General features: G+C 39.9%; 3 protein-coding genes across 7 annotated transcripts; 2 read left to right on the forward strand and 1 right to left on the reverse strand.

Annotated features, from left to right (window-relative positions):
* Nucleotides 1-1,195: 1,195 nt before the first annotated feature.
* LOC116249965 (uncharacterized) lies at nucleotides 1,196-3,928 on the reverse strand. 3 transcript variants are annotated; one of them, XM_050076208.1, is made up of 5 exons: nucleotides 3,354-3,928; nucleotides 2,928-3,143; nucleotides 2,630-2,774; nucleotides 1,834-1,859; nucleotides 1,648-1,756 (listed from the first exon to the last, which is right to left on the reverse strand). In XM_050076208.1, the coding sequence occupies exons 1-3, from the start codon at nucleotides 3,828-3,830 to the stop codon at nucleotides 2,631-2,633; spliced, it is 837 nt and encodes a 278-aa protein (XP_049932165.1). In that variant the 5' UTR covers nucleotides 3,831-3,928; the 3' UTR covers nucleotides 1,648-1,756; nucleotides 1,834-1,859; nucleotide 2,630. The 3 variants fall into 3 exon arrangements, with proteins under 3 accessions (XP_031479142.1, XP_049932165.1, XP_031479150.1); XM_031623282.2 differs by lacking the exon at nucleotides 2,630-2,774 and having other exon boundaries at nucleotides 1,196-1,756; nucleotides 3,354-3,910; XM_031623290.2 differs by lacking the exons at nucleotides 1,648-1,756; nucleotides 1,834-1,859 and having other exon boundaries at nucleotides 1,876-2,774.
* Nucleotides 3,929-13,687: 9,759 nt separating this feature from the next.
* On the forward strand, nucleotides 13,688-20,627 carry LOC116264603 (auxin response factor 3). 3 transcript variants are annotated; one of them, XM_031644923.2, is made up of 12 exons: nucleotides 13,688-14,439; nucleotides 14,658-14,714; nucleotides 14,833-15,003; nucleotides 15,091-15,175; nucleotides 15,446-15,536; nucleotides 15,647-15,811; nucleotides 17,872-17,991; nucleotides 18,061-18,136; nucleotides 18,512-18,674; nucleotides 18,771-19,732; nucleotides 19,853-20,052; nucleotides 20,129-20,627. In XM_031644923.2, the coding sequence occupies exons 1-12, from the start codon at nucleotides 14,140-14,142 to the stop codon at nucleotides 20,304-20,306; spliced, it is 2,568 nt and encodes an 855-aa protein (XP_031500783.1). In that variant the 5' UTR covers nucleotides 13,688-14,139; the 3' UTR covers nucleotides 20,307-20,627. The 3 variants fall into 3 exon arrangements, with proteins under 3 accessions (XP_031500783.1, XP_031500791.1, XP_031500800.1); XM_031644931.2 differs by having other exon boundaries at nucleotides 19,862-20,052; XM_031644940.2 differs by having other exon boundaries at nucleotides 14,382-14,439; nucleotides 14,807-15,003.
* A 1,384-nt stretch (nucleotides 20,628-22,011) lies between these two features.
* On the forward strand, nucleotides 22,012-24,582 carry LOC116265871 (uncharacterized). The gene is made up of 2 exons (XM_031646841.2): nucleotides 22,012-22,487; nucleotides 23,655-24,582. Exons 1-2 carry the CDS (start codon nucleotides 22,326-22,328, stop codon nucleotides 24,222-24,224), a joined length of 732 nt encoding a protein of 243 aa, XP_031502701.1. The 5' UTR covers nucleotides 22,012-22,325; the 3' UTR covers nucleotides 24,225-24,582.
* Nucleotides 24,583-25,754: the final 1,172 nt, after the last annotated feature.

A 25,754-nucleotide genomic window follows, 5' to 3' on the forward strand; every position in this document is an offset into this window, starting at 1 on the left:
AAATTCAAAGGGAAAACCCAGTCGTAACTCCTCAACTCCATGTTGAATTACTAATAAGTTTTCCACTAAATAATCTGCAGGGGGCATGCCCTTGAGGATTATTTCAAGAAACCTGCTACAAAATACTCAAAAGTTGAAGCTAAATTTGCTGCATTAATGCTCATTTAATGGCCTAAAGGAACCTTTCCATAATCCAGAAGAAAAGCTCAGCTTTTGTCTTGGCCTAATCTGTACATTCAATCCTTAACCCGTATTAAATAAAGCCTTAATGAGACGTACATATTCAACAAGACATCTACTCTACTCCGCGGACGATCTCATCTGCAAGCTCTGGTCTACTAGAACATGATAGCCGAACTTGAAATACTGAAAAACACTTTTGTGCTTCTGCTCAGAGCACTTGGTCATATAGCACTATCACACATTCACATGCACACACACACACACGAGCCAGGTGCGCGGCCACATGTGTATGTCTGTGCGTGAGTGCATAAACCAGCATTACATCCTGTTTTGTCCTCTTTCACCCTCTCAACTCTGAAAACCTCATTGCAGTAAAGCTAAAGCAAAGATGAAGCAAGGTCTTATACATGTTGGCTGCAGCATTGGCAACATTAGTTGCACCCAGCTGCCCAGCAACCACTTTACATGGACTTGCCCACATGCTGTACCCTTAAAGGGCCACATAAACACCTTCAAAGGTTCAAACTTCTTTTCATGAGTAAGAACTTCCCATATTTAAAATGCCAAAGCACAAGCCTGGTCAACCATACCATATAAGGGCAGGCACAAAAGGGAACTGGGTCTGGCCCACTAGATGTACCCAGAAGGTTCCAAAAAAAAAAAAACTTGTGCTGCAATCTTGCTAGTAGAACCTAAAAGCCTTTGCACTGTCTAGGCCTGCAGATCATACCCAAGACGGTGCCCCTTCAGTTAACAACTCAACCCTCTATCAACAGGTGATCGGAAAAGCTCTAGCCTAAACCTATTGCTATCTCAGGTCTGATTGAAATCACAGAAATTCTGAACAAAGAACAGCAAAAGAAGGCTTAAGGCACATAAAACAGAAAAGAAGCTGAACCAAGAACCAGAAACAAGAGATTTGTTAATTAATTGATTCATGATAAGGGCACCTTAGGTACTGTATATTCATGGCAGCAGGCTAACAGTGTAAGGAGAGTAGAAAGCATAAGAATAAGAGCCCACAAAAACCAAATTGAATTTCACAGTTATAAAAAGAGTGCGATTACAGAGCTCAGGAAGCTTTATCCATAACTGTTCCCATCTTATCATGCAGTCTTGAAACAATACAGAATCAACTGAGCTATTATTGCAATATGAATGTGGAGGCGTTAGACTGAGCAGCAACATCATGATACCAAGTTGAGGCAGAGGCGCAGAAATGTGACATGAGCCAAATCTCATGCCAGTACATGAATATTAGACTTCCAAGCATTGGACTCTGTAGAACATGTAGTTGGGCAGGAATCTTCACTGTTATTTGTTCAATTACTTCTATCGTGTATCATCCTCACTTTTCTGCATCTCAGTGGCGACAGGTCCTGCGTTATCTGCTGGTGTATCAATTAAGGTGCCTGTTTTCATCTGTTTGCCATTATTTCTCTCTGAAGGAATACTATCAGTGGAAGTGCTCATGAAAGAGTTAATTGTGAGCTGGCCGGAGTAAAGGATCAAGCCAATGGAATTAATGGCAAACACGAATGTGGCAAGATAACATAAACCGTTGACGATTGTCCTGCATCAAGCACGGAAATGTGTAGGTGAACTGAATCTAAATTAAAACTGGAGTGAGAAGCAGTGTCTGACAGATACCTTACTGTTATAGTTATTTGGCGAACCTGTTAAGCACAGAAAGTTATCAGAGATATAATAAAGCGGAAGCTACAGAACTTTTTTACATTCAACTGAAGAACAGTGATACAAATAACTGAAATTCACCCGGGAGAGAAAAAGGGGGGGGGGTGGTGGTTGTGGAGATAGAGAGAGAAAATGCTGCCACAGTAAAATATTTTAGCAGAACAGTTGCACGGATACAATTCTTTTAGATGAATTGCTTTAAAGGCAACAGAGAAATGACTTTTTATACGCATTTTCTTTTGACTTTGAACTGTAACATCATTGTTTAATGCTACGCTCAGAACTGCAATCACCGATTACAGGTCTAAGTTAACTGGGACACATGTAACAGACCGATAACTATATTTGATAATGGCTTCACAAACTCTATAGAAAACTAGAAACTATGAATGCACACAAACACGTACGTACTCAAGGCGCTAGAAACGCGCGGAACTACATTAAAACATCGGTCTACAGTGGGTATGATTCATCTACCAAAAAACAGAGAAAATTGTTGCTATTGCCAGCAGGTGCAGTAGACATGATCTCTCGTTCCATATTTCGAACTTGAGAAAAGAACGGGCAGCTATGAACTGTGATATCTGGAAGAAACCCGTCAAAAAATGGATACTGAAGTGGGTATTTAAAAATCCAATGGCGACTAACCCCTAGAAGAAAACGTAGGGAAAATATGGTGAAAAAAGAGATTCACTCGGGACTAACGTTCTTGACATTGGTAATTTCTACCCCATCAACTAGGTGCTACTACCTTAAGAAAGGTAATCACAAAGGAACACGTCATTTGCCAAGGTGCAAGCATGTCCTGTTTTTACTTGTGGGAGAATGAGCAGTTCGATCTGAAGCTGACAAGAAAATCTCATGCGACGGAGCGTACATCTGTAAAAGAGGATTTTCTGTTCAACCATGAAAAAAGACATAAATTGCAGATAAGTCTGGCGGGCAAGATTCAAACTAGATGGCCAGCGATCGCAAACTGGGGAAACAAAAATGCCAAAACAAGATATTCAGTAACAATTGAAATGGGGGAGAATGCGACAGAAGCGGACCGAGAAGTTGTCGGAGATGGCCTGCTGATTCAATGCAGCTTCAATGGTGGTGGTGAACTTGTAGAGGATCAGCGCAATCGCTCCAGCAGCGAGGCCGCCGAGTAAAGCTTGCACGGGCGAGGGTGGCGGCCCCTCCTTCAATGTGGTTGTCCCCATGGCCTTTAAGTTCTCAATAGCTTCTTCCTTCAAGCTTTTGGCTTCAGAAGACCGCAATTTCTGACACCCGTATGAAAATTTTAATTGATCAGTGACAGGAAAAGGGAAGAATCTTCCATAGCAACATAAAATCTTCAAAAGAATTCCAGTCGGAAGAAGAAGAGGAGAACAGAACCGCAAATCCTGATTCAAGAAGGCCTAAAACTCTGAAACCTTACAAGTACTCAACTGAACCCGGTTAAACCGAAAGTGAAGGGCAAAGAGTCTCACAAGCTCCTTGGCGCGGCGAGCTCGGCGTCTCAGAGAACGGAAGAGGAAGACAGAAATAGCGCCGGTGAGGAGAACGCTGGTGGAGACCTGAATAGGCGAAGGGTTGGACGTGTCGAAAGGGTCCCCAAAAGAAGAAGAGGAGGAAGACGGCAATGGTGGCAACTGGATGGGACCATCTTGTACCTCGTCCTCTGGCAACTGAGCCAGCCATGACGATGGCTGCTCACTTGCTCTAGATTGCGCTCTGCAAACCTGATTACGATAAGTAATCCCTGAGGCCAGTTGGTATGCAGAACCAGCAAGACCAACACCACCAACTCTGCAATTTCCCCATAGATTGTTGGAGGGCAAAATGAAGCTTGGAGAGGGAGAAGGAAGAAGTTGGGATGACACCATTGGATGGAGAGAACTACAGAGGAGTATATCCACCAAGATTGGATTGGTCGGCCGTGGATTTTGCGACAGGGATGATGGCATTCGCAGAGAATTTATCGGCAAAACATAATCTCGCGATATTTATTTTCTCGGTACGAATATTCAAATCCGAATAAAAAAATAAACAAGGGAGACATGTATGAAAATGGTAGCAGCACATAAGTTGTCAGATCATATCGTGCGTATATTCTGCAGAAGTGAGATTTCAAAAACCTCATGATGAGTCCATGAGACGAAGATCATGGTAGATGTTTGTTCGGATGATGGGGATTCCGGTGGCAAAACACTTAATTAAGAACACACCCAAGGGCTTACCTGACGAGTGACATGGATCTCGGGTCCGGCTCAAAATCCAGATCTTTAAACAGCATGATGGCTTGCAAGACTTGATCCGATTTTGAATATAAGAATATCAGATCCCAAAGATAATAAGATATCATATCAAGACCATATTGGAGTCGAAGTTTCCAAATACTATATTATGTGTGTAGATTCATCAGATTTTGCTCTTATGCAACGCGGTAAACCCTCAATGCGACCATTTATGTGCTTGTCTGCTATGCATCATACAACGTACCTACCAGACAATTCAAACAGCGTTTGATGGTGGCCGATGTAAGGACACTTTAATAGAACGATTATTTATTTGCATCAACATCGGTTTCAGAGACCTTGAACACCGTTCCATCTCGATAAATGACCATGTTCCCTATGTTTATGTTTGTTCCTGGGGTGGCATATACATTTTATATGAATTCATCTTATTTCTTTGGCTGTCACTTGAGGTACGATATTCTTGAGGGAGAGAGATACCAAAGTCTCTCCTTCATTTATCATGTTTGCAGGAGACACGGTTGGTTTGATACTTGGTGAATTTACAATTACTTCCTTCAATTTGAGGGTAGCATATGTCAGTGTTTACAGAACACTTTAGAAGTTAAGCATCCAATGAAATCAAACTAATGACTAAGTTTTTACAAGCTCGACCAACTAAGCTCGACCAACTACACTATGATGTTCTTTTGAGGATATGAATTTATAAGAATTTTCTTTATCAATAACAATATGTGAAAAAAAAAAAAAAACTTGGTTGACCATGTGTATTAAGAGCAAAATTAGCTAAGGGAATGAAACATATTGGCTTCATAATTGTGCGTATATAGCGTATATTTCCTAGTTATCTTGTGCACTGTATGATCCGGCAGATCAATTTGCTATTATTGGTGACAAGAGCACATGCATGACCTCTGTGTTGCAAGGTGACTAAAACATTAGATTACGACTTCATCTCAAACTGGGGGATTCTGATCCGCAGATTTTGGATCAAGAAGGGCCACCTGCATTCATGGACATGTCTTAAGGCCTATGACGATGCCCTAGGTTTGTTTGAGGCACCAACATCCATGTCATATCAGATTCTTCGATTTAAAATAGCCACTGGTCGATCGTTAGAGTACTGACGAAGCCACAGACAGACAGATTTCAGTCACCAATAAACTATTCCAAATTCCAGATTTCGAGGTAATCAGACATTTTGTGCGTGTTTGAATTGAGGGACATGAAAGAAAAGAAAAGGATAGCTAATTTTGGTTGTTTAATTTTGAAGGAGATAAAAACAAAGAAAATGTTAAAGCAAATTGTGAAATGAGAGGAAATGAAAGAAGAGAGAAAATGGTATATTTTCATCCTTGTAGAAATGAAGGGATTAGGAATAAAAGGAAAAAAAAAATAGTTAAAATGAAAATTTGAACCTCAATTGGGCAAATGGCAGAGCCACATAGAAGCCACTATGGGCACTTGTCCACGAATTTTTTTTTATTTTTATATTAATGTGTTCTTTTTTTTTTTGTTTATTTATACCTAATGGTGCCCTTAAAGATACGGGGTTCTTGAATTAATGCCCCGGAGCATGAACTTATTGATTCCGCCTTTGGTTTTATGACATGTTAATCTATTTCTCTCTTCTTCTTTATCTGATGGACAGAAGGGTTGAATATGTACAGGAATCTAATAAAAAAATATACAAGATATATAATCAATATATTTCAAGACTGGTCGTATATAGTCAAATTTTCAAATATTAGCAAACTTAATTTGTAGCCTCTACACCATCAAGAACACACAGATTTCGTATCTTGCAAATGTTCCACAACACCATGGATAGTAGTAACATTCTCGCCCATTTCTGCTTAAGTCTTCCTTCCCACCACCAGAGGAGCAGATGCTTCATTATGCACATAATGAATATTAAATCTCTGAATTCCATCCCTTAACCATTGGTGGACGTTCTCACATGATATGAAAGTTCGTTTCACATCTCTTTTTGCAGAAATAGCAATTCTTTACAAGACCGAAGCCTACTTTTTTCAATCATGTCTTGGGTAGCTAATCTACAACACTCATTTTGATTTGGCTCTTGGAACAGCTTTATTATTCCAAATCCAACTTCTCCAAGGATCCGCCATCTTTCTCGGCTTGATATTATTCAGCCCTTTCCTTAGTGTAGATTTCCTTGATATAATGACCCTTGGATTCTCAAAAAAGTTTGTAAGATTATAAATTCTTGCGTTTTAAGATTTTGAAAGGAGAAAGACGGAATGTCAATTAGGGGCCATTTGGTTGGGATGAGAACGTTTCCCGTTTATATTAGATCCAACTTGTCGTCAATATGGGAGTCTTAGGCTAAGATCTTAAGTCCCTGACATATAATTTTAGTTAGTTTAATACATCACATTTTTTAGTGTAAATCTTTTTCTGCATCTGCAAAGACGTGTCAAAATGGATTTAATAATATCAAAGGACATCAAAGACAGCCCCGAAAAGTTCTTCGATTGATTTCTTTTTCTTTTAAAAAATTAAAATCATGAGAAAGGGTGGCACTTAAAATCACAAACATTTTGTTTCTGAAAAGGCGAAACGAAGAATTCCTTCTCACTGTTTGACTAGTGGAACTAAGTCCTTCAAAAAAGGACGTTTCAGCATCAAATTCACGCGTTAGGAATTAAGTTTGTTTTATGCACCGCAGGAAATAGGGACCATATTAATAGTTTTCTCTCACTCTCGTCATTATATCGATGTCGACAAAGAAGCGAGTGGTTGTGAATGTATTTCATCTTTCTAAATAGAATCCAAGAGATGCTTTCAACAATAAAAGCGTGTTTGGTAATAGCCATGCTGCCTTCTTTGGAATATTACCGTGTTCTTAAATATGCCCATTTACCAAACATAAGAGCATGTTTGGTAATAGTAGCACATTGTTTCCTAAATTTGTCTCTAAGATTTATGGATCATGTTGTACGAATCTACTCCAATTTTTAAGTAAATTAATAGAAAAACAAGCACTAAAGGGTAGTTTTTTTTTTTCTTGCAGATATGATTTTCGGTGATCATGGCATTGCGGCGACTTGGTGTTTAGCAACCACTGATTTCTAATCACGAAAGGTCATCATGTTCTACTTTAATTAATCGAGAGAATATTTTGTTTGATACCTAATCACTTTTGCATTACACGAACAGCATTCTCATAGAAGACTAGATTACACAGCATTCAAGATTGTCATCTGGTTGACTAGATCCTCTTACTGTTCCATGCTTGTCTTCTTTCTTTCCTTTTCTTCTCTTTCGTTGCTTTTCTTTCCCAGTGAATCATCGATGCTGGAGATGAGGAGGAATCTAATTCTAATCCTGCTTGGCACCAAAACAACCAACAGTTGAGTCGGGATTCCATGTCTCTCTCTCTCTCTCTTCTCCCAGCTCACAATTTAAACTGACGGTTCACGTTTCCGTTGTCTGGGAAACAAAGGGCAGATGGCATCGTCTGCTTTCCATTGAAAACGAAATCAACTGCGAGATTAGTGAACATCGTCGCACCGCACCCGCTTTGGGAAAAGGGAAACAGAGCTCAGCAGAAAGACAGATCTTTGTGTCGTTGCGTGCATCTTTATCCCGAAGAACAGTTTGTCTCATTGCAAAATTTGCTGCCAACATCATCAATTCTTTATTATCAGTATTATTATTCACACAAGTTAAGTTTGAGAACATTATCATAAACTTCTCTCAAAAGTGTTTTTTTTTTTTTCTACATTTAAGACTGCGTTGGTGTCTAGTAAAAAACAAGTATTTTAAGATCTTATTAGGTTTGCTAAAGTTAATATGTTGGTACTTTTTAATCTTCTCCTTCACATGTTTGTACGTGTTCTAGACAGGCGGGTAAGGCCAACATGTGTGGGACACCGATGAGTGGGTCCGAAGGTATTGCAAATAGGCCGGTCAGATCTGGTAGGAGGGTTTTATCAGGTTACTTTTATACCAGCTAGTACCGGACCCAGTTACACCCCTAGCTTTAGTCTCCATAATAAAGCCATAAACTTTCATCTCCGATCTGCATCACATGGACACGCTTCTCAGCGGTGTCGTGGTAGTTAAAGGTGTTGGCTTGGCTCGAACTTGTGACGAGTCATGGTTCGTGTCACCCATTGAGGGAAAACAATAATTGTGAATCAATCAACTTCAAATCATGCTCTAAGCTTATATGTGTGGCATTCCTTCAACCAGCTTGTTTAATGCATATCCATGAAATCAACGCACGCGATGACAAAACAATGAAGTTATTATAACTGTACCACCAATTAAGATACTGCCCCACCATTCTTTTCTATTATTTTTTGGACTACTGACGTGGCTGTGTTGATTTAACCTGTCCTATCTTTCTTAATTTATTTTTAACAAAAATTATGTATTTAATTTTAATTATTTATTTTTATGTAAACAAAAAAATACAATGTTTGAGTGCCGAAACTTCCACCCAATCATTTATGTAACTATTTCATGAATTTGTTTCAAAAATTAAAGAAGATTCCTAGCTTACTTTTAGTACATGAGTTCTTCAGTGGGTGAAATCTTTTTTACACCACATGAGGTTATATGATTAATTGCAAACAACTTTAACTCTTTAGTCATTATATTTACTTTGCTATCAAAATATTTGTCTTCCTGTTTAGCCAATGAACTGTTTGAGAGAAAAACAATGGGAGCACAAGAAGCGGCAGGTTCCTTTCAATCTACACCAGTGAAAATTAAAAGAGAAGGATAAGCGAAGAAGAGAAAGAAGTGGATCAGCTCCACTAGCCGCTGCTTCATTCATGGAAAACATGCTTCCCCTTTATGCTACGGCATCCCTTATCATATACCTTTCCACGATTTGCTCCTACTTTTTCCTACTTTTTTTTTTTTTTTCAATTTCTTCCTTCTTTGTTTGAACTCAATTGACCCATGCGCAGAGGCTCCACAAAAAGTTGAATTTCATAAAAAGGAAAATAAATAGAATAGGCTGAACATTTTTTTTCTTAATTTTTTTTTTGTAAAAGTTGGTATAACCAATGAAAAAAAGGGAAGAAGAAAGAAAAAAAAAATGATAAAAAGAGCATCTCTATGTGCTGCTATCCTGCATCTCCATCTTTTCACGATGACAAGTCAATCAGCACTCTCTTCTCAAAAGAAAAAAATAATAATAAATAAAAAAAAAGAAGACAAACGAGAAAAATGCATGTGCTTCCTCCAACTCAAACAATGACCTCTCCGTCCTCTTTCTTCTCTCTCTTCAAGGACAAAGCCGTCCTTTTCAAAAAGTAGAGAAAATAAAAAAAAAAAAAAAAAAAACCAAAGTGAAGAAGGCGCGTCATTTCCCACGAGAAGGATTAGATACAGCTGGAGAAAATGTCATCAACACAATTACCGAAATACCCCTGATGTTCATGGGGGGCAGGCAGGTCATTTCAAATTTCAGTAGTCAAAAGGACAGGGTCACAAGCGGGGCAGCGGACTGCGAGGGGACGCTTCGGACCATTAAAATTTTATTTTCCTTCATATAAATAACGGAGTTAAAAAAGAAGAAGCGGAAATTAATGGAAAGAACAAGGAAAGTAGGGCCGAAGAGGGCCGTACCAAGAAATTTAAACGTTTAAAGGTAGAGAGAGAGAGAGAGAGAGAGAGGGCGACAGGCGGACTCTGTGGTCGAGGCGGAATCGGGTTCCACCACAGCTTTTAACGTTACAATCTGAAACTACAATACTGCCCTCACTTGTTTAACTCGAAGTCAAATCTGCCCTCGTCCCTCTCCTTAGTTCTTTTGGATTTTTTTTTTCCGTTTCTTTTTGTTTTCTTGGAATTGCTTTTGTTGGTCTGTACGGGTACAGAAGGTTAAAAAAAAGTTCAGATCTTGATAGATCCGAATCCGAGATGCTAAGTGAGATCTCGACCCGGTTCCGGGATCATATTTGGATTTGGTGTGGATCCAGATCCGAGGTAGATTACTCGGTTTAAGATTGCTGATCCTGAGCCGACTAAAATTAAATGGCGATACAGCAAGCCGCAACCTGATCCGGACTTTTTTATGAATTTTCGTTTCATGATCTGAATCCATGAATTGGATATCCAATTAAAATCGTTTCGTTAACGGCCACGAGTTAGCTTGGGCTAGACTCATGGCCCGTCTACATGAGCTGAGCTCGAGATCAGAACATAGCGAAGAAGGTCCAGTCAGATTGGAACCAGATCTCGAATTAGAGTACTTAGCGAAGAACTAAGGGGCCGTTTGGTAATAAGAACAATGACTAATTGATCCATGTATCCGCGCTAACAATTTGTTATTGTATCCATTGCGAAAGGAAACCCAATGGATTTGCCCTGAGTATTTATTTAACTCTTCACTTCTTTCTAACTTGTTAAAGTTAATGGTTTCATAATTTCATCAAAGACATCAAACTCTAATAGAAGAATTGCGTCACTTACCAACAAAAAACTTAATCACAGCCTTGTTATGCATCTTAATCATGATCTAGTGCGGTTGAATACGACACTGGAAGCCGCGTTAGTAAAACTTTTACCGACGCTTCCTTCTCTTCCATTAAGAAAGAAAAGAGTCTCTAGATCTATTGCTCCATCTTAACGGCCGGATATTAATTACTAACACACATTTAACGCGATTAAGGCATCGCATCTAGATCCAGCCAGGCATAATGCAGAGCTCTTGGGCCATCTAAAAGCTCAGTTTAAGCTCTCATTGATGTTGAAGACAAGTTACCTTTATAGAAAGATATTCAGTCTAGTTCTGCCCAAGTCAAGGACTCGGTTGCTAAAAATTTTGATGTGGACCAAAATAACAAAACTCCCTGTTCTGGTTATTTATATCCCAAAAAAGCAACTCTGCGATTCTGTTCAATCAGATTACAGACAGGACATTTGTGGAGCTCTCAGGCACATCAATGAAGTTGTTTTTTCTTGCACCAAAGAAGACAAACCCCGCCCGAAAATTCCTGAAAGCAGAAGTTCTTGACAGCAAACAAGTGCTATCAAGAAAATGGAATCACCCAAAAGAATTTTAACTGAAGTAAAAAGATGAAGGAGAGATCTCCGCACACAGGAAAAGAGAAAGAGGAGGAGAAAGAGAGAAAAGGGGATTCTAAATTTGTCTACTGCGGTTAATGCATAAATGTGAGATCAGGTGGAAGAAAGGAGAAAGGGAAATTGAAAGAAGGCGTAAATTAAAGAGAGAAAGGACAACCATCTTAAAGGGTTCGGCTCCACATGACCAAAATGGGAACTACAGTCTTCCATTACAGAAATTTAAGCAGGTTATGGGGAAACATTCTCAGAAGTCGAAGAACACTTGTCACCTTTTACTTAGTAGTTAAATATGATGCATTATTATAGCAAATGCCACACATGCATAGCAATGCAGACCAACCATGCAAAGCAACGAGAATCACATCCACAGAAGCAGAAATTCTCAGAATTGTCCTTCTAAAAGGCAACACTCGTCATCTACAGCTTATGATTTTATTATTATTGTTGTCATTATCATTATTAATTTTATGGCATCTTTCTATCTTATGACATAACAAGAACAGTAGCCCAAAGCAAGCTTTTCCTTGTTTTCAGCTGGGTATATCCCAAAAAGGGCCTGTCTTGCATCTTCATCGACAGTGCCAAAAATATCCTGTAAAATTTTGGGGATGTAAACTGGTCCAGTTTATTCTATTTATTGATAATAAGGCTTGTGTTTGAAGGGTCAGATAAGAGAATTGCTAATGGTATTTTGCTCATACAAAATGTATCTTTTTTCCCTTGGAAATTCTCAAGTAATAAATAAATGGGTGCACACAAAATTCCAACATGTGATATGCCCAACATAGATAAAAGCATAGATCACGCATGAAACTACCCAAAAAGTGCATTTATAGTCTTTTGAGAAGAGATTTCTTAGTCGTTTTTTTTTTGTAAAACCCTAGGAAGGAGATTAAAAAGTTATGACAAATGTGGGGCACTATACTGGATTTTGTTATGAATTTAGGAGTGTTTTAAGTCATTCACAAGAAAATTATGAGGGACATGTATTTACAATACCATGATTGAAAAAACTCCAAAAATAATTGGATTTTTTCCTCCTCAAATCCCACACAAGAAAAAAAAAACAAGAAAAAACTAAAACAACATAGGGTGGGTACCACTTTCCCACACCATTCTTTTCTGGGAGCCTCAATTCCCCTTTTGTCACAAATCTGTGAAATTAGTGTGGTGGCCCCCACACTGCTGTCCCAGAACCTCTAGTTGCCCCCAAAAAAGAAGGGCAATTTAGTGAATGCCTGCAGGGCACTCAGAAGAGAAGGAAAAAAAAAAGGAAAAAGAAAAATCAGAAAACAATAAAGTTGACATAAATACATGCCTGACATTTTCATGTATGTTTGCTCAAAGAGATATGACTTTTTACTCAATTTGTGTTTCACTACCTTTTCCTGTATAAGTTGCCAAATGGGTTCTCACTTCCAACTCCTTTTGATTCGACCCTGCATAATTTGCAACCTCTACATTTCTATCAGCTCAATGGATGTGGTGAAAGAGAAAAGGGTGAAGCTTCATTATTTGGTTTCTGTTTTTAGTCCTTTTCTTCTTTTACGGTTTAGCTTTGTCTCGTCCTACCTTAAATTTGATTCATTTTTTTCTTCTCCTTCACCCTTATGCTTACTTTCTTCTTCATACTCAAATTTTCAAGAGGACTGCTTTTACTGGGGAAGAACATGGAGTGATCTAACAGACAGGCCGAAACAGAATATGGAAATTGCTTGTGGTCTTAATGGCGTCTATGAAACTAATGATTCTTTGAGTGTGGAATAATGTTTGTCAAGAAGCAGAAGAAAATTGAAAGCATTCCTCGAGTTCAGCAAATACAGTTCTCAAATGAAGCCATTGTGTAAACTACCAGGCAATCCATCGCCTTTCATGAAACGTAATCAGCAAAGAGGGGTGGCTCTGCAAATTGTTTCTAGAAAGTGAAAAAAGCCCGACCGCAATAACCACAGGGAGTCAGAGAGGAGGAAGAAAAAAGCCGAAAAGGGCGAGGGAGGCATTGAATGATAACCCGTTTTGTCCGGGTCCCCATCTAAAAGCAGTGAGTCCTTGTCGGTTACTGCTAGGCCACAACTGGCTTCTCTGTGCTCACACTCTGCACACACACTCTGCACACACACACACACACACGCATACACACACAAAGGCACACGCGCAGAGTCTGAACAGGTATCTTATTTACCAACAAAATGATGAAAAAGAAAGATTCATCGTGTGTGAATGAATGAAGGGAAATGAAGGAAAACAAGAACAGTGTTACTACATCTCTCTACCATTATTGGTCTCTTTACTTCTGATATGGACAAAAATAATGTACAGTGATGTTAATGATAGTTATGGGTATGTAATGTAGCAAGTTATGCTAGAAATAGCAGTGCCGCTGGTTAGGAGTGGGAGGATCTAGTTGGGGTTAGGGAGGGGTGGTGGGGCAGTATCTAGTTGTGGGCACATAAAGAGTAGAGTAATAGGCCTTAGGACTTTAGGAGGGGGGGAAGTAGGACAACACTCACAGCAGCAGTAACTCAGTAGGGAGGGTGCAGCAGCCAGCAGGGCTGCAGGTTCGGCAGGGAGCCTTACTTTGAGATGTGATTTGATTTATAAGAGCAGGCTCAGGCCTCCCATCTCCCACTCTCTTTTCTCCCTCTGCAAACGAGAAAGGCAACTCACAGAAAAGATTGAAAGGAAAATAAAGTAGAGAGAGAAAGAGGGGCTGCAAAAATTTGTACACGATGGATTGGCTGTCTCTTTTGACCCATGTCTTTTTGGTAAAAATGATATAATTGTCATCATCATCAGTTGGAGAGGTCAGAGAGCGAGAGAGAAAGGCGGGGGCCGGGGGGTTAAATTGAAACGATGGGGAAGGCTGGAAAAGGGAAGGAGAAGAGAGAAGGGTCGAAATCCACAATGCCCATCTGATGAGAAGGGTGGGAATAAGTCGTTGTGCTTAATGGAGATCGATCTAAACAGGGTCGAGGAGGGTTGTGTTGAAAATGGAGGTGGTGATTTCTTAGGCTTGGCTCGTACTCCCCCACCTTGTTCTTCTTCGCTGTCTTCGTCTTCCTCTTCTTCTGTGTGCTTGGAGCTATGGCACGCTTGTGCTGGGCCTCTTATCTCTCTGCCCCGGAAGGGCAGCCTCGTGGTGTATTTTCCCCAAGGCCATTTGGAGCAGCAAGCTCAGGAGTTCCACTCTCGAACTTGCGACCTTCCACCTCAGATGTTCTGCAGAGTTATGGACGTTAATCTCCATGTAAGAGAAGACCCACCTGTATAATTTCGCTCTTTTGCTCTTAAAAGTTAATTTAATGGTAGTATCCTGACATTGTTTTCTTGGTGTTCTTGGTTTCTTAGTTAAGAAGCTTGTTCACTCATTGGTATTTCAACGTTTTTCTTTCTGGGTTTCTATGCTTGGAATTGATGGATTCATTGGCATTCAGATGATTATAGTTTCTGTTTTGTGGTTTCTAGGCCGAGAAATTGAATGACGAAGTGTATGCGCAAGTGTCCCTTTCGGCTGAAGACGAGGTAGGATCCTTTTTCCCAAAGTATAAAATTAAAGGGTTCTTTCTGTTTTACGAAGTGACCGAATTAGGATTTCTCTGTTTGGAATTTTTAAGTGGGTATCTTGGCCAATTCTGCGCAGTCGGCTGTTAGGAGTTTGAATGGAGAGGAAGAGGATAATGAAGAGAGTGAGGGGCTAAGAAGGAGGACGACCCCTCATATGTTTTGTAAGACGTTGACTGCGTCGGACACGAGCACGCATGGTGGGTTCTCGGTTCCCCGACGAGCTGCAGAGGACTGCTTTCCTCCCTTGGTAAAGAAAGCCTTTCATAGTCTTCCCTTTAGATGCATAGTTGGTTTCTCTATTGATTCATTTTTCCTTTTGTCACATCTCTTGAAGGACTATAGTCAGCAGAGGCCCTCACAAGAGCTTATAGCAAAGGACTTGCATGGTATCATGTGGAGATTCCGTCATATCTATAGAGGTATTTCTGGTGGAAACTATGAATTGTTTATGATTAAGTGTAACTCCGTTCGTTATAGTGTACTTCCGAGTTATCGGAGGTTTCGGGTTATCCGCAATTTGTATGATTGGTTTCTTCATATCTTAAAATTTTCTCAAGTCTCTTTGTTGCATTACCAACAGTACCACACTCTAGCTTCTCCTCGTGATTCCGCCTGAAGCGCTGGATTTTGGATAACCTCCTTTGACTTGGTCATGTCCTTTAAGGTTGATGCAATGTGGCTTTTTGCAGGCCAGCCTCGTCGGCATTTGCTCACTACAGGCTGGAGCTCATTTGTCAACAAGAAGAAGCTGAAGTCTGGTGATGCTGTATTGTTTCTCAGGTACCATAAAATGAACGGGCTTGTTGCTTCCAAGCTTCATACTTTGAAGACTCTCTGCCCACATCTGCCTGTTCACCGTAGAACAACTTTTCTCTTATTTGCCCTTACAGGGGTGACGATGGGGAATTAAGGTTGGGAATCCGAAGAGCAGCCAGGCCACGATATTCTGTACCACACTCTGCTGCTTCGAGCCAGCTTTCAAATGCGAGCATGCTTTCCATGGTTGCTGAAGCATTATCCACCAAGAGCGTATTTCATATCTGCTACAACCCAAGGTATACATAGTTCTTTTTCCTTATAGGTAGGACAAGTTTCAGAGTTCAGTGGCTTCATGTGCTTGGTTTTCTTTCTTAGATGGGGAGCACTCCTATGGTTAAATCTTTTCAATGTGATGAGAACGGACTGAAAGATGTAGCCTTGTGACCCTTTACCATAAAGTACCATTCATGTGATCGCTTTGTCAGTGTGCCATTTTGACAGTATCCTATCGATTTTAAAAAGATTGGGTGCGAAATAAAATGCATTGTTGAGTGTAAAAGAATGTTCACAGAGCATGCTTTTGTGACCAAGAACCTGTCTAATTCTTGACGCTTTTCCCTTATTTGAGCATATAAATTCCATAAACTGAGAGGCTATTTGTTGTCATCGTCGTCAAATCCAGACTTCCTAGCATGTCTTCTGTTTTTTCTTGTCATAGCAAACAAAGCCTTCATGCACTTTTTACAGGTTGTAAAATGTACTTTAGGATGTAAAATGGATGTCCTTTGGTTGTTGGCCTGTTTAATTTGTATTGAAGGATCCTCTTCATATTGTGCTGTTAGCCTGCAATGGATTGTATTGCAGAAGTGTCTTAGTTATCATGCTTGTTTTCTTCTTGGAAAACCTTCATCACATTTGCTAATTCTTGATGCCTTCCAAGTTACTGGACTTAGAGGACCTACCATAGGATCTTCATAGTTCTGCTGATTGTTTTTGTGAATAAAGTGAGGGAATTGATAGCCAGGTCCTATATAATTGTTGCTCTTCTACTGTAATGATGATTTATCTTATGTGACACACACAAGTTTTTAAGGGTAACCTGGGCTTATGCCTGTCCTGTCTGTCAATGGTCTCCCTGTTAATGGCACAACTATTATCCGTTTTCCCCTTAGCCGTCATGCTATTTCATTTTCTACGGTTTATACTACAGTTTGTCTAGTCATTCAAGTTCTTTTCTATTAGGTTCTGATAACAATGGCTTCTCATTGTTGATTTTGTATTTCGCGCTGGCATGGTTTATGGACTTTGCTTTTATTCAGTCTTATGTAAATCCTGATGTCTTTGTTAAGTGTGCTAGATTGTGGAATCTTCTGTCTGGTTTTTGCATAAAATGTATTTGTCCATTGGCTTCCCACCAAAGTGTTAAGCAGGTAACAAAAATTCTTTCTGTGGAATAAAAAAATTTCACTTGATGTCCCTAGCAAGCCTTTGGTGTAGGTTGATTAGCGCATATCATTCTTGCTCATTTTATTTCTCAATGTTTTTTTGTCAAGTTGATGCCTTGAATCCCTAGGGTGTTTGGAAGAAGTATATTTTGGTTGTTTGAAATGGGAATTAAGTTGCCATGAAAGGGGAACAAATGAGTGGTTGGCCAAAAAACGTGAATACAGGTGACATGTTCCAAGAATTGAATAAAAACGAAAAAGGAGGAGAATTTCACACACAACGCAGAAAGAGAACCATGATAATCACACAAAAGTAATGTGACATTCATACCATAAATATGTCATTCATATGTTTTTATTTCTCATTTTGTTAAAAATATTGTGAAGAACCATAGTAGTATAAATCTAGTTTGTCCAATAAGTCTTGTGTTGAACATGGATACCTTAGTTTGTGATTTGATTGGAGCTTTCTGGATTTTGTTACTTGGTAAATTTTGCTGGTTGTTGTCTCTTTTGTTTTGGAAGTCATGCAATATGTGTAACTTTGGTTCAGATGCTAGTTGAATGATGTCCCATTTCTCTATGCTTTAGACGCACTTCAAGTGCATTGCCCTTGTTATCAATAGAAGTTAGAACATATTTATGTTTTACATCATTGTCCAAGGGCACATACATTTTATGCCATTGCCTGAGGATTGATACACTTTTTGGACCAGAAAGTTTTGGTGTTTGAGTTCTGAAGCTTGGACTATTATTTGACTGTCTTGATTTAGCCTTGTATTATCCCTTAATCATTGTTTGCCTATTGAGTCCTTTCACTGCCTTTCTGAGATTGTTAATTAGGATTCTTTAAGATCACAGCTTCATATTGCTGTCTGTCTGATATTCTTCCATGACCTCATCTTATGCAGGGCCAGCCCAGCAGAGTTCATGATACCCTACTGGAAGTATTTAAGAAGCTGTAATCATCCATACTCGATCGGAATGAGGCTCAAAATGAGGGTCGAAACTGAGGATGCTGTAGAGAGGAGGTTTGTGATCTACTATTAGCTGAAAATTGGTAATTAGAACCACTATATAATAAGGTTGGATAATTGCAGATACACAGGACAGATATCTGGTATTGGCGATGTAGATCCAATTAGGTGGCCTGGTTCAAAATGGAGATGCTTGGTGGTACGTGCTCATGACCTTGGTGATCAATTGCTTTTAATAGTCCAATCTTTAGGGAAAATTTGGGCAAGGGCTGAAAAGAATATGTGTACCTTATCTACTTTTTGATGATGAATCTGCTTAAATGTTTTACACTTTCCAGTCAGAATGTTGTTATGTGTTTTCCTTGTCTCTCTTCCCATGTGTGTGTGTGTGTGTGTGTGTGGGTTCATCGAGGTTAACTTCCTGCTAATTAGTCATCTATGTATTTGCCTAAGTTATTGGATAGCATCACTAATTTATTCAAACCGTAGATTTACATTACATGATTTAATTGCATTATGTGCATGGTTCCATTGTTGTTTGACCTTCACGCTATTCTTGATGACATTCTTACAGGTCAGATGGGATGATGATTCAGGAACTGGTCTTCATGATAGAGTTTCACCTTGGGAGATCGAGCCATCCAGCTTGGTACCAGGTTTCAGTTTGCCACTGACAGCTGCATCGAAGAGACCTAAGATGAGTCTCCCATCCATCAGCCTAGAGTTCCCTCTTCCTGGTATATTCATGAGGGCACCAATAATAAGATTTGTATTTCACAAGCTCAATTTAATACCAGATTCTATAATTCATGGTGTTCTTTTTTTTTCTGCAGATAGAAGTGGGTTTTCAGACTTCAATGAATCTTCAAGATTCCAAAAGGTCTTGCAAGGTCAAGAAATTTCAGGGTTTGGTGCAAAATATGGTAACATTCGTTCTATGAACGACCAGACATCTGGCAACCAGAGGTACAATTCCCTGGCATATACTTCCACATTGTCTGGCATGGTAGGACCCATGAGGACTCCATCAGGAGCTTCAGGTGGTCATGGAAAATGCATAGGCTTTGAAGAGTCTAATAGATTCCTAAAGGTCTTGCAAGGTCAAGAAAAGTTTCAGGCAGAATCTCCTCAGATTGATGGACTGCCATCGAAACAGTTCGGGTTTGGATTTTCAGAAGGATTGCAGATACCTAATGTGAGCAAGAGGTCGGCCCCAGAGTCACAGGGGCATTCTACTCAACTTCCACCAAAGAATGCAAAGGTTTCGTCCCCTTCATCTGTTTTCATGTTCCAACAGGCAAGTAATAGAAGCTTGTGCCCACACAGTTCAAATGGTCTTGAAATCATGCACAAAATTAGGGAACAAAGCAGCCTGCACGGTGGGTTTGATTATTCTGAGGTATCAATTGGGCAGCGGAGCTCCCCCATATATGGATTAAGTAGTATCCAACAGTTAGGACTTGGGAACATGTGTTCGTTAGGTTCCTTGAGATTGCACAACCAGGCTGGAGATAGGAATGCTCCTGGACTTACTTATGAAAATGAATGCCAGAGTGTAGACATTTACAGGAAAAGCAGTTGTCGGCTTTTTGGCTTTTCACTGAAACCCGTTGAATCTGCATCAGTTGTGGAAGACCCTGTTCTTAGGTCCGTGCTTTCTCCAGCAGATGTCTCACGTGCAAGCGAGGCTGCTTATCAAAACTTTCCCTTCACAGCTGGCTCCGAAAGAAGTGAAAAGCATGTACTTCCGAACTTGCAGAGGTGCCTGAAATCTTCAGGCCGCAGTTGTACTAAAGTAAGGATCAAATTTTTCTTTTTTCATTCTATATCCGAAGAATTGAAATTTTGCTTTTCTTTCAGCCCTTGTTTGGTTCTTGCTTTTACATCTCCCATCTTAACTGCACTTGGCTCCAAGTTTTTGCAGGTCCACAAGCAGGGAAGCTTGGTGGGGAGAGCCATTGACCTGTCAAAGCTTAATGGGTATGATGATCTGATCTATGAGCTAGAAAGGCTTTTTGATATGGAAGGTCTGCTGCGTGACCCTGCAAAGGGGTGGCAAGTTGTGTATACGGATGATGAGAATGATATGATGCTTGTGGGTGATGACCCATGGCAGTGAGTCACTTTGCCTTACTCTTCCCCTCTGATGAGATCATCCCAATTAACATTCCATTTATCTACACTTTTTCAGGGAATTCTGTAATATCGTCTCCAAAATTCATATATATACGCAGGAAGAAGTGCTAACAATGGCTTCCAGAATGAAGAGCTACGAGGCCACTAGTTGCTCAGATGCGCCTGTGACCATTGACGTATCCAAAACATCTTCTGAACACATGGATTCGTCAGTGACGGTAACAAGGACTTGAAGCCAATCTCTGTACTTCTCCCCCGTACGATCCTCCCAAGAACACTGTAGCTTGTATTCCGTGAAAGACTTTCTTCTTCTGCACTGGCTCCTGTTTCAGCAGAAGAAACCAAACGATATGCGTGCTTCTTTAACTGCAGCAGCCCAATGGATGCTACTAAAACGTGTATAAGGACATTGTAGCTAAACACCCATCTGTCCCCGCAAATGGGTGGTTGTATTACCAAACTCCAGTGAAGGGCCTGCTTTCTTGAGCTTTTTGAGCAGGACCCCTGATTCCCACTCGTATCAGCGTTTCTAATTCTTTTCTTTGGGCATCATCTTTGTTTAAACCACATTACCATGTCGTTGGATTTGGTATCAAAGCAAAGGTAATTGCTCAAGCTCAGAGAACAGGAAAATGCGCCTTTTGCAGGCCTCATAACGCATCATCGGTGGCATTTGGCAGTTAACATGCTTGTCAAACTGCTAAATTTAAGGGTTTTGGCTTGTCTTCAATTGCTTGGTGGAAGCATGCCAGCCGTTTATAATAGTTATTTTAGAGGAGGGTTTTTTCCCAAGCATACTTCCCGTTTTACTCATATTTTGTTTCATAGGCTATGGCAAATAGGTCTCCCTAAGTTATATAAAACTGAAAAGGTTTTAAATAAAAATGCAGTCTCAAAATATATAAAGGGTGTTTCGAATAACACAAAAAATATGTTTATAGGAAAAGAGAGCCAATATCACGTTACCTAACAAAGTTACGAATCTGCACAAAAATTAGTGAAATCTTGATGAAAATTTTCTCATCACTGCAAACGTGGGTTACCGGGAATTTAGTTGAACCGTGGTGGCTCCCACAAGCAAACATCGATATAGGACCATAAGTGCAACAAGCATTTGCATGCATGCGTTTATGCACCTGATATCATGATTTTATCGAAGGTGATTTTCACTCAAGAGACAAATATTTCGATAAGAGGGCAATAAAATGCGTTTTTTTTTTTTTACATTTCTGGCTTTGATTGAAGCACTTGGATTGTAGTTGTCACATCGTATGTTGACAAATTTTTCGGCGCATTTTCAAGTGCAGAAGCAAAAGAATTTAAGTTAAGCAAGTAATCTCTGTCTTGAAGCTTCCCAAGAAAAAATTGGAAGAAGTCAGCTTCTTGTATCCAGTTTTTCTTTATTTTTCATTTATAAGAGCTGAAACCGAATTTTGGACTTATGGACTTCCTGACCTTAAGGGGTCGTTTTAGTAACCCGGATCATAGATCTGAGTTTTCGGTTTAACAAGAAGGTCTGCCCTAAAACCATGGTTCTAACAAAGTATGGATTTTAGAATCATTGATCTAGATCACGCCTTAAATTCAGGGTGGGAGGTCAGACTTGAAATCATTGAATCATAAACAAGTAGTGTGTTGAACCCTAACACCCACATCACTGGCACGAACATTCCATTGCCATTAAAGAAATGCAAGCAAGGCAACGACATCACTTGCTCTGCTACCAAGACTCGCATTTTAACACAATTAATTAATAGATAGTCAAGTTTTACTCTCCATTGTTAGCGTAACGTGTTCACCAACTCTTGCTTTGAAAAATGAACCTTCATTTTCCTTACATACGCGCCTTCTCACGTCAGACAAACTACCAAACATTGTTCATTTAAAGTAATGACGTCCTCATTCTTTCGGGGGTATCTCCTCTGATTCTCCTACAGCCACAGAAGAAGCTCCTTGATTTACGATGACTATTCAAAGAGTTGTGTCACTTCCCAATCTGGTATAAAGAAATGGAAGTTGTTTCTTTTCTGATACAGGCGAGGGAAGAAAGCGGAAAATCAAAATATTTCAACAAGTCCTTACCCACTTCTGCTTCTTGATTCTCTTTTAAATATTTTGATGTGAAAGTTCTTCAACCTTCATGAGTTGCTCACTACCCACTTGTCTAATTAGATCAAGAAGTGATGTAATCGCGGTGTTTTAGGTGAGAGGGGGAGGGGAAGGGGGAGAGGGAGAGGGAGAGGTAGAAGCAAATGGAGAAGGCGTTCTTGGATGTGATGCTGGTTCCAACTTCGCTGGTGGTGATGTTTGGGTACCATCTGTTCCTGCTCTATAGAATCCTGAGGCGGCCGGAGACCACAGTCGTCGGCTATGAGAACCACAACAAGATGGAGTGGGTTGAGAGGATGATGCAGGTAGGCTGCAACCTCTGCTTCTTTTTCTCATTATTGTTTCTTGAATTTTAATCGTCTTAAGGTATAAATTCGCTTTGAATTGTCTTTAAATAGAAAGCAAGCTGACTAACCTTCCTTGTTTTCTGCCCTTGTTCCTGCTGATAACTGACCTGATTGTTAACATAAGATCTCAACTCCGTCCCTTAGTTGGTTTCATGAATTTTAGAAAAACTTTGAGCAAGGATGGCATTATACTGTGAAGCATGAGCATATATGCTGTTGAAGATTTCTTACAAAGTTGACTATCAAATCTCTTTTAACTGCAGTATGACAATTTACTCGATCTTGAGAAACATATGATTTCATGTATTCTTATAACCTGGTTTAAAGTTGAGATGAGAGTTGGTATAATGGTTTTTAACGCGAGCCATAGTCGAATTTAGTTCACATCTTAGAAATGACATAAACAACAGAAATTCATAGAATGAAACACATGACAAATATCAATTGCCGTCTGTCAAGCTTCAATTTGCCTTCTTGAAGAGGCAATAGAATATGTACAACTCGTCGTGTACAATTTATTGATATATAACTTCATGAGATTTTTTCAAAATTTTTAACTTATTAAATGCTTTAGACACACATATATATGAGGCTGTACAATTTACTTTTCTTAATGAATACATGTCCTTATATTTTGAACTCTAATACCAATTATGCTGATGTAGTCCAAAGTTGAATTGAATGGCGAGTATGCTGAATCTCAATTGCCCCATATTTAGTTCCGCGTCGTATAACTAAAACGATTAGAAATTGAAAGAGCAAGATGGCATGTACGCAAGTGCATAAATTCTTGAAATAAGCATCAAAACTGTTTCTGTTAGGGGCATCCTTGTATCTGGGTAGGTGAGAGACCTCATTTTGAATTCATGTCCGAAACTTTGTTTGTTCAATGCGTGTATTTCTTTTAATTTAATCGAAAAATTAGATGTCTTTTATAATATTCATGTCTATAAATCAGCGTTTGAAAACATTCTTTAAGAAAAAGAAAGAAAGAAACAAGATTTCCATATCTCTATTTTTTTTTTTTTTTTTGGCTGCAGCAAATTCGGCGTTCATCTGATTTTAAATGTCGTTAGGTCATCCAAGATCGGAACCTTTTACATCGCCATTGACCGTTTGATACAGGGAGGTCCAGAGGCAACAAGGACAGCATTAGCAGTTATCGCTACCAACTTATCGGCCGCAACAGTTTCGGCATCCCTGTCGATCGCACTCGCCTCCCTGATCGGCGCTTGGATCGGAAGCAACTCCCTCTCCTCCAAGTTATTCACAGGGGCCGTCATCTATGGCGATGTGTCTCCGTCCACGGAGGGCGTCAAGTACGTGACTCTGCTCGCCTGTTTCCTCCTCGCCTTCACCTTCTTCATTCAGTCTGCGAGACACTTCGTCCATGCCAACTTCCTCATCAGCACCCCCGGCTGCGAAATTCCGGTCACTTACGTCCAGCGCGCCGTCGTCTGGGGCGGCAACTTCTGGTCCCTAGGCCTGAGAGCTCTGTATTTCGCCACCATCTTCTTGCTTTGGATCTTTGGTCCAATCCCCATGTTCGTGACCTCGATTTTCATGGTGACTACCCTCCATGTGTTGGACACTAACTCGACTCCACTGCTGCAATATGGAGCCCCAAAGAAGGGAACTGACCTGAGGGAGCAACTGCACCTCCAAGGCCACCATGGTGTAGCGGAGGCACTGTAGCCACTTGGGTCTCCTTGAAATAAGACGAGAAATCGGTAGCATGTCAGGAGATTGAATCCTCTTTGGTAGTCAAAAGTAAAGTTTAATGAGGTTCTCTTTTCAGGAAAGTGTTTATTAAATGTCTAGTGCTGAGGCGCTGGCGCTTCTGATTCCTGCAGCTTTTCCATGGTCTTGATCTCTTTTTGTCTCTCTGCGGTTTTTAAATCACCTTTTCTTCTTCCCTCGCGTGCGCCGGGAATTAGCACTTGATGAGAAGCTGAGTGGTATGATCAGTAATCAATCCAAACTATTAGAAGGGAAACTCCAGAATCTTTTCCCTAGTCGAATCCGCAGAATGTATATCAGGTGTTGCCCTGCAAAAGGCCAGAATTTCAAGATTTTCAGGAAAATGTTTACGGATGGGTTTCTGCAACAACAACAGATTAATGGCCGGAGTGCCAAGATTATGAAATTACCGTTAGATCAGCAATCTTGGTTTGGTTCGGTGATTTGCTAATACTGCAAAATGAGCAGGTTTATATATTCTTGATGTTCAAGTGAGAGAACTGACCACATTGGCGTAATTTGTGTTGCACATAAGATCGTAAAACACAAAACATAAAGAAGCATATTCCCAGCGCCATGGAATTGTGTTGCACATAAGATCATAAAACACAAAACATAAAGAAGCATATTCCCAACGCCGGTCTCTTCCATGGCTTCCATTTCTTTTGCCGTGGGAGAGAGAAAAGGCAAAAAGGATGTAAACGGAATGTGTGGGGGCCGAACCATAAAATTTGTGACCGGACCATTGTACGGGCAATTAAATGGCGGCCATGTTGACCACACGGTTGGTGAAAGTAAAGGTCCGATCTAAGGACAGCGATTGTATTAATGCATCGAAAGCTACACTGATACCATAGTCTTTCCGTTTCTACTGTTTCTTTGATACCATAGTCTTCCCGTTTCTATCTACTGTTTTAAGTTTTTACTGTTATTTAAATGGTTTTATCCATTTTACTGTTATTTGATGTGTTAGTGATGCATTTTCAGTTGGATTCCTATAATTGTTATTCACTCATCTAAATTATAAACGGTACTTCGTATGGTGAAAAAAACTAATTAAATACGAATTACAGTATTGATATTATGTGATTTTCTTTTAGATGTTTTCAACATTTTCTATGCTTGATTATGTGCTCCCTTCTAGAGTTTGACTTGGAAGCTTTAGGACAAGAGCATATACACAGGTCCGTATGAATAAATGCACTGGAGCGTGCGAGTGTCCACTAGATTCAAACTAATCCAAGTCGGGTCCTGCCATTACGAACCCGATGTAGTCGGGGTTTTTGCGTAATTTGAACTTGGGTGAGAACTCAAAAATTCATATTTACATTTTTTTTTTTTTTTTTTTTGGCCTTATCGGATCTCAGTCGATTATGCGACCCAGATTCAGGTTTGATCAGGTAAAGTGAACTGATCATATTAATTGAGACAGTGTCAGAGACAAGCTAAAGCTGAAACATGAGTCAGGTCACTTTTAACTAAGTT

The sequence above is a fragment of the Nymphaea colorata genome, chromosome 1, assembly GCF_008831285.2.
Source record: "Nymphaea colorata isolate Beijing-Zhang1983 chromosome 1, ASM883128v2, whole genome shotgun sequence".
Taxonomy (NCBI): domain Eukaryota; kingdom Viridiplantae; phylum Streptophyta; class Magnoliopsida; order Nymphaeales; family Nymphaeaceae; genus Nymphaea; species Nymphaea colorata.